The 12,381-nt window shown below is 58.4% G+C and overlaps 1 protein-coding gene across 1 annotated transcript in view; it reads right to left on the reverse strand.

Annotated features, from left to right (window-relative positions):
• The window catches only part of NKAIN1 (sodium/potassium transporting ATPase interacting 1), a 29,042-nt gene that overhangs the window by 80 nt on the left and 16,581 nt on the right, over positions 1-12,381 (reverse strand). The window contains exons 2-6 of the mRNA XM_041479409.1: positions 8,033-8,170; positions 7,372-7,452; positions 5,590-5,787; positions 4,799-4,859; positions 2,474-2,555 (exon numbers count right to left, since the gene is read on the reverse strand). Of these exons, the coding sequence (XP_041335343.1) occupies positions 2,474-2,555; positions 4,799-4,859; positions 5,590-5,787; positions 7,372-7,452; positions 8,033-8,170 (560 nt within the window). The remainder of the gene's footprint in view (positions 1-2,473; positions 2,556-4,798; positions 4,860-5,589; positions 5,788-7,371; positions 7,453-8,032; positions 8,171-12,381) is intronic.

The following is a 12,381-nucleotide window of genomic DNA, read 5'->3' on the forward strand; positions in this document are numbered from 1 at the left end:
TGGGAGAGACCCCCGGCGTGGGGACAAAGAGGGGACAGCAGGCGTTGGGAGAGACCCCGCGGCGTGTCCCCGCGTGGGGACAAAGAGCCGCGGCCAGCGAGGGGACAGGGACCTCTCATGGGGTCACTGCTCTTTTCCACCCCCAAAAATGTCAGAGAGCGGCTGGGGAGCAGGGCTGGTGTCCCCTCACATGGGGACACTGTGCTCTTAGGGTTCATTCCTCTCTCTTCTTGTTGTGTCTATTCTATTTTTATTTTTGGCTTTCGGTTTTATTTTTATTGTAATCAGCATTGTTATCATTGTTTTTATTAATAATTTTGTTGTTGTTATTAATATTAATAATAATAATACAGTTGCTACTGCTACTATTGGTAGTACTATTATTCTTCTTGTTATCTTTTGCTTAATTGCAATTATTAGACTGTTGTTACCCCACAGGTTCTCCCTGTTGCTATTTTTATTTTTATTTTTATTGATAATAATGCAGCTCCTCCTACAACTATTACTACTGCTACTACTAATATTATTCCTGCTATTATGTATTTTTAATTGCAGTTATTAAACTATTGTTACCCACAGGTTTTCCTTATTATTGTTGATATTTTTCTTATTATTAATTGTAATAATACAGCTCCTCCTCCTATTATTATTCTTGTTATTATATTTTTCTTAACTTCAATTATTAAACTGTTGTTACCCCACAAGTTCTCCCTATTATTGTCGTTGCTATTTTTATTTTTATTAATAATAATAATACACTTGCTACTACAACTATTACCACTATTACTACTGCTATTATTCTTGTTATTATATTTTGCTTCATTTCAGTTATTAAACCGTTGTTATATCACAGGTTTTCCTTATTACTGTTATTATTATCAACAGCAACAACAACAATACTAATAACACTAATAATACTACTAATAATATTAATACTACTAATAATAATGCTATTACTATTTCTATTATTCTTGTAATTATTCCTGGACCTCCCCACGCTGCCGTTAATTCAATCACAGCTAATTAGAAACTGCAGAATGAGCTGTAATTGCTGCAGCCCGGCTGGCCCTGGGGACACGAGTGACCCTGGGGACACTGGTGGCCCCGTCGCGACAAGTGACCCTGGGGACACAAGTGACCCGCCCCACAGAGCCAGGCCAGCCCTTGTTTGTCCCCTCACTGGTGAGGGGAGAAGTGGGACCCTGCTGTCCCCTCCCTGTCCCTTCCTTTGGGGACAGGGACACCCCTGAGTCCCTGAGCTGCCACTGCTGACAGGGGGATGGAGGGACATGGAAATGACAACTGCATTAATTAATCAGTGGGTCATTAATGAGCTGCTGGGGACAGGGGGGAGCTGGCAGGGCGGTGACAGTGTCCTGGTGTCACCCAACACCCCAGCCCGGGTCCCTGGCAGCCGGGCAGTGCCAGGGGGACACTGGGATTGGCAGAGGGCACAGGGAGGGTACAAACTCCCAGGACAGGGACAGGGACTGGCACAGGACCCGAGGTGTCCCCCCCTGGTGGGGACAGCCTTCTCTGCCAGCAGCTTTTGTGTCCCCTGTGTGTCTAAAACTGCTGTTCCCAGCACTTCAAATCCATTTTTCAGCTGATTTCCCCAAATCCTGCAGCTTTCAGCACTGACCCCACAGCCATCGGGGCGTGCTGGGCCTGCAGCACCCCTGGCACCCCCTGTGCCCGGGGGGTGACACACGGGGGTCAGGGTGGGCTCCCCTGTCCCTCTGCCCGTGGTGGCTTTGCCCAGTCCCACCCAGGCAGGGCTGAAGGGACACAGGGGACACGTCCCCTGTGTGGGACAGCACTGCTGGGTCCTCCCAAGTGGGGGAGGACACGACAGTGACCCCCAGGATGTGGGTGCTGGCACCGGGAGGTGCCAGTGTCACCATCCATGTCCCCATCTGTGTCCCACCCACACCCGGGGGCTGGGGGCTCCCAGGGAAGGACCAGCCCCGTGCAGGGGGGCACAACACCCATGGGTGCTCCCCTCCACCCCATCAGTGTCCCCAGGGAGGGCCTAGCAGTGTCACAGATGGATTTGTCCCCTCCCGCCCCTCTCTGCCTCCTTAATGGCATCGCCTGCCCTTGAATTTGCATACAAGGCTTAAAATATAATTAATTTTTGGCAGCGGGCAGAGCCTGCTCGAGGTTAATCCCTTTAGATTTGCGAGCCTTATCTCGCTGGAGTGTTTATCGAGCTCGGCTTAGCGGGGAAGGCAGAGCGAGGAAGAGTGGGCTGCGCTCATCTGGAGAGCCGCTGCTGGCCCGGGCCCGGCGGGGAAGCTCAGCGAACAAAACGCAGCAAACACAAACCGCGAGCGGGATCCGCCCGGAGCGCCCAGCCCTGCCCGAACGGAGCCTCGGGATTTTGGGGGGGGATGCACAGCCCCGGATCTGAGCTGTGACAGCGCCGTGGGCACACTGAGGGTCCTGCGGCCCTGAGCACCCCGGGACTCACGTGTAGAGCGGCTGTAGCTGCAGGTGCGACGTCTTCTGGGGTGCCTGGTACCCGTAGGAGTCAAAGCCGCCGATGAAATCAACTGGGGAGAGCCGGGAGAGCAGCGGTGTGAGCCGGGAAGGGCAGCAGGGAGATCCCCGTGGGGTGGGGAACATCCCGGGCTGCAGCTGCCCCCAGGGGAATGTGACACCCCAGGGAAATGCCACTGCCCAGTGTGCAACTGGGAAGCCCTCAGAGCCCCTCCAGGGCCTGAGGGGGCTCCAGGAGAGCTGCAGAGGGACTGGGGACAAGGATGGAGGGACAGGACACAGGGAATGGCTCCCACTGCCAGAGGGCAGAGCTGGATGGGATCTTGGCAATTGGGAATTGTTCCCTGGCAGGCTGGGGAGGGGCTGGGCTGGAATTGCCAGAGCAGCTGTGGCTGCCCCTCGATCCCTGGCAGTGCCCAAGGCCAAGCTGGACATTGGGGCTGGGAGCACCTGGGACACTGGGAGGTGTCCCTGCCATGGCAGGGGTGGCACTGGGTGGGATTTCAGGTCCCTTCCAACCCAAACCATCCCGTGATTCGGTGATCCTGAGCCACCACAGCATCCCGAGGAATCCCGGTGCTGCATTCCCAAGAGAATAAAACAGAACCACAAACTGGATCACATCAGAAGGGACTGCTGATGGTCACCCAGCCCAACCCCCCACTCAAGCAGGGTCACTTGGAATTCTGTCCAGGCAGCTTCGGATACCCCCAGGGAAGGAGACTGCACAGGCTCTCTGGGCAGCCTGGAACGGAGCATCCAGGGAGGCACAGGGGCACCCCCGGCCAGGGCTTCACCCCAGGGAACAGCAGCCGGGATGGTGGCAGCATCCCAGGAAAACACCGGGGACAAGGAGCCGGAGCAGCTGCCGCGGTGGCAGCGGTTCCTTCCCTTCTCGTCCGGCACAGCCCCGTGGACTGAGAGGCGCGATTCCCCCACTGCCCGTGCAGTGGGCATTTCGGGAGAGTTATGGGGGAATTGGCGCTCCTTTGGGGCTGGCACCTCGGGGGATTGCAGGCACGGTAGATCAGCTTTTTCCGCTGGGGTTTCCAGCCTGGATCCTCATCCCACTCCTAGCCTGTTCCCGGGGGCATCAGAGCCCGGCCCCTCATCCCGAGCGGTGCCAGGGCAGCCCTGGGGGGCTGCGGGTACCCTGGGGGTGCCCTGGGTGGGTGGGCATGCCTCAACTTCTCCCAGATGACCCCGTGTTTCCCCAGACCTGACCCTCCTCCCCAGCACAGGGATGGACTCCAGGTGCAGCCAGACTGGGAATTCCACCTTTGCAGGATCCCCAGCACCACCCAAGTCCCCAAATCCCACACTGGGGTGGGCTATCCCTGGTCCCTGTCTGAGAGCTGAGAGCTCCAGGGCAGAGCCCCTCTCCCCCGGAATATTTCCCTTCCCAACTCAACATTCTGCCAGCTCTTGATTTTGATGCCATCCATCCATTTCCAAATCTAATAAGATATTCCATTAAAAAGATGCATTTGTATGCCGGGCTGAGGCAGCATTAATATTAAAATTGTGTTGGATGCGGGAGTTTGTGGGAGTGCAAATGTGCTCCAGAGCCGTCAGTGCTGGATAAACCCTTTGGAAAGGAGCTGCTCCCCGAGGCAGCAGCCAATTCCCCACGGAGATGTTTTATTTCCATGGGAAAGGAGGGAAAACACGGGGGTGCTGCAGCCCCGGGCTGGGCTGGGACCACCTGTGGGTCCGTGGAGTGGGGGGTGCTGCTCCCGGTGCTGATCCCGGTGCTGATCCCGGGGAAGGAGCACACCAGGGTGGCTGTGGCCCAGCCCTGCTGGGATCTGCCAGCTGGTGGGAATTAATTAATGGCAGATGAGCTTTTAATGCACTTGGACAGCCACAGCCTCGACCACCTGGTTCAGTGGGGCTGGGGTGCTTCCCGAGGGGGTTTGCAGGGAGCGGGTGGGATCAGGGGGAGCAGTCCACACTGGATAAAGTTAGCCTTCACTTTGCCTAAAATGCTGTTTTCCCCCTGGTTTGGGGTGAAAACCGGGCAGTGGGGAGGCTGTGGGGACACAGCCCGGGGGACACAGTGGCCCCAAGTCGCTGTGGGTGTCACGGGGAGGGAGGTGACAGCGGCCCCATCACACCCCAGCACCTCTGCTTCACCAGGGATGGGAGAATATGGCAAAAACCCAACTAAAGGGATTTCCTCAGCTGCCTGGGACCTGGGCATTGCTTCCCCAGCCCCCACTGGGAGCTGCCACCCTGCTCAGGGTGGCACCACCGAGGACACTGTGCCCCTGTCCCCCCCAGCCAGGGCACTTACAGCTGTCCTCCTCCTCCAGGAACACTTTGCTGACGTAGCAGGCGTAGACAAAGCCGAAGAGCTGGGGAAAAACAGGGCAGGGAGAGGCTGGTTATGGGGTCATGGGCAGCACAATAGGCACGGTGCCAGTGGGGGCACGGCTGGGGGCCTGGAGTGACCTGGGCACACTGGGAGTGACCTGGGGGGACTGGGGGTGAACTGAAGGCCTGCGAGAGAACCGGGCATACTGGGAGTGATCTGGGGGCACTGAGGGTGACCATGGGGCCCTGGGGGTGAACTGGGGGCACTGGGAGCAGCCAGAGCCCACCCTGGTGCAGTCTGGGTGCAGCAGGGTTGGATGGATTCAGCTGCACAAGGAGGGCTCTAAGGAGGCTGGAGCTGGCACCCCACAGAGGGTACTGAGCCCCACACAGTGCTGGGAGCTCCTTTGGGGACCCCAATTCCTCTTAAAGCTCCATCCTAGGGAGCTCTGCCTCCAGGTGTGTCCCATTGCCACCTCCCCACAGGGGGTGACAGTCACCACCGAGGGGGGACCCTCCCTCCCGGCAGGCAGCACATTCCAGCAGCTCATTCCCAGGGAATGGTTCCTCCATCCCTGCAGCATCCAGCCCTCGACCTGGTAAGTTCTGGGGTGGTTCGCACCCCTGGGGTGCTGGCAGGTCTCTGTCTGCTCCTCTGTGGGTGACAGAAATGCGTGACGGGGGCACCACGGCGCCTCTGCTCACCCCAGCCCCACACCCCGCCTGTCCCGCTCCCGGTTTGGGATGGAGGATGAGGAGGGGCGCCCTTACCGCCAGGAAGATCTGCGTGGCGCTGCTCACCACCTCGATGTACTGGTAGTCGAGCAGGCAGCCGCTGACGGTGATGACGTGGTGATCCTCGGGCGCCAGGTTGGAGTTGAGCACCGGCGTCACCAGGCAGCCCGGGCCGTTCTCCATCCACCACGAGCGGTGCAGGGAGGTGTTGAAGGTCATGATGAAGTCTCGGTCCTGCAGGAGGAGGAGGATGGTGGATCCGAGGCTCTTTGCAGGAGGGCTGCACAGTAAATGAGCTTTCCAAGGCAAGGATGCTCCCTGAGGTCAGAGCAGGGCATCTCCCTGAGCCCCAGCCCCAGGGTTTGGGGCTTCCTCCCGTTCTGGCACCGTGGACATCCAGGTAATGCCCAGGTGACAGGGTGGGTGTCACAGAGCGGGCACCAGAGTGGCAGGGAAGGTGTTTGTGATGGTGCCTCCTGCCATCCCGAGGATGGGAGCATGGCAGCACCCCACTAGCATGTTCCAGGGATGCAGGGCAGCCCCTGCTGCTTCCTCTGGGCTATTGGGGTGCCATGCCCTCATCCCACTCCCAGGGAGCCTTGCAGGGTCCCCCTGGAGCATGTCCCCTCCTTGTCAGCCCCCCACAAGCTTTGGGGCTCTGCCTGGGTCCTCTCCAGCAGCTGTGGGGTGGCCTTGGGCAGGCAGCAGCCCCTGGCTGCCTCTTTCCACCCCATGAGGGTCCCCCTGGGGAGCCCCCACCCCCCAGAGAGCCCCCCCAGCCCCTCTCCGCCTCCCCGGCTGTGCTGGGGCTGAGCCTCCCCCGCAGGAAATCACCGATCTGGGATGAAAAGATTTTTGCTGCTGTGGGCGGCAAAAACCCCGAAAGGGAGCGAGTGGGTTTGGGTTTGTGGAGCTGGAGGATGTGGCTGAGGCACAGGGACAGGGGAGCTGTGACGGGCACCGGGGATTTCCACAAAAATCCGCGGTGGGAGGGAATCCTCCCCCTCTCCCCATCCTGCTGCGCGCCCAGCGCTCCGGGAGAGCCTCAAATGACCTGGAGCTGCTCGGGGAGACGTTCCCAGCCATGGAACACCCCCAGAGGCTTTGCCCTGCTTGGGACAGCACGGAGAGAGTGGAGCTGGCTGTCCCCAGCCCTCCGTGATGTCCCCAGATCCGGGGAGGGACGCACAGGGACCCCGACCCTGGGCTCAAAGGTTCCCTCAGAGCACCCGGTGCTGCCCCATCCCCGCGGGAAGTTTTGCTCTTTTTGGTGTAAAAGCTGTCATTTAACAGCCAGGGTGTGGTGGAGGCACAGCCCCATCACATCCTCACCCCATGGCCGCACAGTGACCTCCCAAAGCCGGGAATGCTGATCCCGGTGAGCCCCATAAATTCCGGGAAAATTTGGAATACACAGCAGGGGGGTCTCCTCCTCGCACCCACTGCCCTCCCCATCCCTGCCAGAGACCCTGCCCCAAGCTTTCCTGCCCTGCTCAGCCCGTTCCCGGTGTTCCGCCTCTCCTTTGTCCCCTCAGTGGAGATAAAGGAAATTCAGTTCGGGTTCGGAGGCGACCGCTCGCTCCACTCTGAGCTGTCGGTTTGTCCATCCCATCCCACGGGAATTCCGTGCTCCGGGGAGGCAGCCCCGGCATCCGCTTTGCTGCGGGGCTGGGGCACCCCGGGCCCGGGGGGGCACTTTTGGGGGAGAAGGAAGGGGAGGAGGATGAGGCTGCCAAGGGCGGGCAGGACGGAGGGACGGAGGGAAGGATGGAGGGAAGGAGGGTGCAGGGAGGAAGAGGAGGAAGGCGGGAGTGTTACCTGCGACAAGCGCCCGACCTCCAGGTAGAAGCAGATGATGAAGGCGTTCCAGCCGACCCACAGCACCAACCACACCGCGTACTGCAGGAGAGACGGGTCAGGGCACGGGCACCTCCTCCAGCCCCGGGCACCTCCTCCGGCCCCCCGCACCTCCTTCGGCCCCGCCGCAGCCTCTCCGCAGCCCGTCCAGCCCCGCTCCAGCCCCGTTCCAGCCCCGCTGCGTCCAGGGGGTCCCGGTTGGGATTGTGGAACCACAAAATCACAGCACGATTTGGGGTGGAAGGGACCTTAAAGTTCATCAATCAGGGGAGAACCCATGGAGGCGCCAGGCATCATCCCAGCCTGCGTTAATGAGCCCTAATTGCAGGGCAGAATTAATGAGGTGGGGAAGGTGCTTGCCTGAGTTGTTCCCGAGGAAGTACATCCACCAGCTGTGCCCCAGTTTCCCCAAGCATCAAAATCCAAATACTCACTGAATTTCCTTTGGGAGGGCTCTAATTCCCACCCCTGTCATGGCAGGGACACCTCCAAATCCCACTCCAAGCCCTGTCCAGCCTGGCCTTGGGCACTTGCAGGGACGGAGCAGCCAGAGCTGCTGTGTTCCCAGGGGTACAGGAGGGACCTGGGGCTGAGCGTGCTGCACCCCCAGGGTGGTACCTACCATCATGAGGTATCTGGATCTGTACTGGATGGTCCCAAAAATACCCAAAATCACAGCCATGATGTGCAGGAAGTTCGCCAGGATGGGGGCCCACTGGTATCCCAGGAAATCAAAGATCTGCCTCTCCAGCGCCGCGACCTGCAACAGAGCGGGGAGGGGCAGGGATCAGGGCCGGGCACCCCCGGGGTGCTGAGGTCAAGGAGCAGCTGGGAATTTTATCTTTTCATTTTCTTCCCTAGTAAAGAACTGTTATTCCTGCTCCCATGTTTTTTGCCTGAAAGCCCCTTAATTTAAAATTTTTAGCAATTCAGAGGGAGGGGGTTTGCATTTTCCATTTCAGGGGAGGCTCCTGCCTTCCTTAGCAGACACCTGGCTTTCCAAACCGAGACAGAATCACTGGGAATTCCGGGAACAATGGGCTGCAGTAGGCTGGAATGTCTGTGTGGTGCCTTGGCCAGCAGGACTGGGGTTATTGGGGATATTTGGAGCTAAAAGAGGAACCCAAGGAGATGTGACCCCACAGCACCCGCTGTGCCTCACTGCCCAGCACTCAGAGCTCAGGCACTGCTGAAAACACATCCCAGAGGATGAGTTATGGTGGGAAAAGCCTCCAGCTCCCATGTTTTGATTTCCAGCCCATCCTCAGTAGATCCATCGGGCTCTGATGGCTGTTACCATCTGTGATCCACAAACAGGGCCGTGCTGAGGTGGGTAAATGCCCCCAGCAGGACTGGCAGCTGAGGGGATCCAGCCCTGATCCCAGCACTTATTTATGGCTCCACTGCTCCTAATCACAGGATTAGCTCCAAGGAAGGGCTGAGCAAAGGCAAGGTGGGAGTGCTGGAATGTTCAATGATGGGTTTAATTAAAAAAATGGGGATTCTGGATGAGGTAATGGTTTTTTTAGAGAACTTTTAAGGGAGTTTTAAACTGGCACACCACAAGGTGCAAGGATAGGTCAGCAGCAGCCTGGAAAACTCGATTTTTTTTTTTTTCCAATTGTCTTACTCAGCCCTGTCCTGTCACTTTTTGAGGCACCCCAGATTCACCCTGAGAGCTTCAGGGCCCCCTGTTCTCCTCACAGCACCATTCCCCAATTTTCTGCCTGAAAAAGGGGGAGTTCATCCTGAAAACCACAGGAAAAAGGATTTCCATCCCCCCTCCATTCCCCAGCAGTTCCCAAAGGCATCTGGAGTTAGGGGAGAACCTGAGGGGTCCCAGGCATCATCCCAGGCTGAGTTAGTGAGCCCTGATTACAGGGGAGAATTAACTAGGTGGGAAAGTGCTTGCCTGAGTTTTTCCCGAGGATGTTCACCCACCAGCAGTGCCTCAGTTTCCCCATACATCAAACTCCAAATACTCATTGGATTTCCTTTGTGAGGCCTCTAATTCCCATGGATTTCAGCCCAGCTCCACTCTAGGGCTGTGATATGCCATCCCCTACCCTACCCCTGGGGGAGGATCTGCTGGATTGGTGCCAGCAGGACCCTGATTTTAATTAATGAGCGATGCAAACCCTTGGAGCAGCAGCCCCTGGGTCTGTGGGGCCGGAACAAGGCTGTTTGCACTGAAACTGAATTCACTTCCCTGCTCGTTCAGCTCTCTGAGGAAACAGCCCCTGGAAATACTCACAGCTGGGCTGTAAATCTCCTCAATTGAGGAATGTAAATAATAAATGATACAGGGAGCGCAGTGCTCGGGGTTTATGGCCACCCATCCGTCTGGGGGCTGTCGGTGCAGCTGCTTCACAGGGGCTGGATGGGAGCTTTGGGTACCAGGGATGCTCCCAGCTGAGCCTCTGAGGATCCCATGGAGCTGGAGTGAAGGGATCACACCCGTGTGGCTCCTTAATTCCAGCCTGAAAGAGGAGGAGCTGGGAAGACCCGGCTTGAAGCAAACCCTTCTCCATCCCAAAGGGGCAGGATTTGGGATAAACACCCCAGTTTCCCATGCATGAGCTAATTAGGGGCTGCCAATTGCATCACAAAGCTCTGCTGAGCCACCCCAGCAGGTGCAGTCCTGCTCCCTGGGTGTTATTCCAGCTTTTTTCCTCTGTGGGAATAGCAGATCTTGGATTTTCCACCCTTGTGGGATGCAGCTTAAGGTTAAGGGACAAACAGAGACTCACAAAGGCAGCGTGGCTGCAGCTCCCCGGCTCTCAGTGCCTGCTGAGGGCATCCCAAGGGCAGCCCAAGGGCAGCCCCACGTGTGTCATGAGTGGGGAAACTGAGGCACAGCCTCCAGAGGAGAGTCCAGGTTTGGTGCCCCTGTCCAGGGAACTGCAGGGCTGAGCGAGCACCCGCAGCTCAGAGCTGCTCCTCGGGCTGCTCCAGCCCCCGGAGCATCGCCCCCAATCCTGTGGGGGTAAAATGTCCCTGGGAGGGACCTTCAGGACCCCCAGCCCTTCAGTGACAGCAGCTCTGGCTCTGGGGCTCAGCATCATCCCAAGAGACTTCCCAGCAGCATCCAACAGAGCCAAAATTGTTCCGTGGGCTCAGAGCATCCTCCCTGCCCCTGGAATGGGAATTCCCGCTGCTCCCAGCACCCCCAGCCCCATCCACACACCCCTCCCCTCCCAGCCCCAGCGCCTCCGGAGCTGGGATGCAAACACCGTCCCACTGCTAATTAAAATAAACTGCGGCTGATCAATGCAACGAGTTTTAGGGCTCCCTCTTAATTAAACACTCACGAGTTCATCGATCGCCCCAAAACTTCGCTCTGCAGCAAATCACAGCAATCAGCTGGGGCGGGCGCTGGTCCCGCTCATCCCAGCCTGAAAGGGATTTGTTTGCACCGGGAAATTGGAGGGACCGAGCTCCATCAGTGGGTGAGGGGAGGGCAGCGCCAGGAGGGGACACCCGTGGGGACACAAGCTCAGCCGGGGCTCAGGGAGATGGCACCAGGGAGGCAGAGCTGGAGGAAAATGGGATTTGTCCAGCGTGCTGGCACCAAATTTAAGAGGGAAGGAGTTCCTCTCTCCGTGAATCAGCCATCGGTTTTGGCGCCCTCGCCTTCTTTCAAACCCATCCCATCGCTCCAAGCTTTCCCAGTCCTTAATCCCCACGAGGAGGGTGGGAGAGCTCGGTCCTGCTCTGGCTGTGCCGAGAGCATGGCAGGGTCACCATGGTGCCCCTTCCCCACCACAGCTGAGAGACCAAGCTTGGAAATCCGACAAGGGGGGAGTGCTGGGTGAACACCCCAGACCCAGCACCTTTGGAAAGCAGGAACTTTCCTGCCCAGCAGCCCCTCCTGGAACCAGAGAATCCCACAATGGTTTGGGTTGGAAAGGACCCTAAATGACCTTGAATCCCAACCCATTCCCACGGCAGGGACACCTCCCACTGTCCCAGGTGCTCCCAGCCCCAATGTCCAGCCTGGCCTTGGGCACTGCCAGGGATCCAGGGGCAGCCCCAGCTGCTCTGGCAATTCCAGCCCAGCCCCTCCCCAGCCTGCCAGGGAACAATTCCCAATTGCCAAGATCCCATCCAGCCCTGCCCTCTGGCAGTGGGAGCCATTCCCTGTGTCCTGTCCCTCCATCCTTGTCCCCAGTCCCCCTGCAGCTCTCCTGGAGCCCCTTCAGGCCCTGCAAGAGCTCTGAGCTCTCCCTGAATCCTTCTCTCTCTTTCCTGGAGCAGTCAGGACCTGCAGCTGGCGCTGGGCAGGGTCCTGGAACAGTCCCACAGCAGCATCTGCACCTCGGGCTGAGCTCTGAGCTCCCCTCCGGGCCGGGCTGCTGACCCCCCGATGGGTCATTGTCCCGCAGCCGGGTGATTTCCTCCCGCACACCATATGCCCGAGGCTCGCCAGGGATTGAACTTTTCATTTCGCCGCGTTTTGAGGAGATTTGGCCATTCTGATTCCTCGTGTGCCCCGGACGAAGATGCTGCGAGAGCCTCGCTCGCCCCGTCCCTGAGCCTCCGCCATCTCTGGGAGGTTTGGTCCCAAAAAACATCGGGGTTCGGAGAGAACCCCCCGGGGCAGCGTTTGGCAGGGCAGTGGGATGCCCGATCCATAAGGAATGTTCTCCACAGCCCCGGGCTGAAGGAGCATCCCTGGAGCTCCGGCCCCGCCCCAGGGACAGCCTCACCCAGTCCCTCCCCGAAGGTGCTCCAGGACCCCCCATCCCCACCCCGACCCCCTAGCAGGTTCACCCTTCCCCCAGCCGCTCTTTTTGAGGCAGTTTAGGGCATTTTGGCTCTGCCAACGCCTTCCCTTGCCCATGAGGAGCCCCAGGAGCCGTGGAAGCTGCTCCATCCCGCAGCCCTGGCCCTGGAAGGGGAATCGGCCGTGATTTAAATGAGAGGAGAGCGCGGTTGGTTATTAGGGAGGTGCAAACACCGCTGTGAACC

This window comes from Pyrgilauda ruficollis, unplaced genomic scaffold, assembly GCF_017590135.1.
Source record: "Pyrgilauda ruficollis isolate IOZ18807 unplaced genomic scaffold, ASM1759013v1 scaffold48, whole genome shotgun sequence".
NCBI lineage: Eukaryota > Metazoa > Chordata > Aves > Passeriformes > Passeridae > Pyrgilauda > Pyrgilauda ruficollis.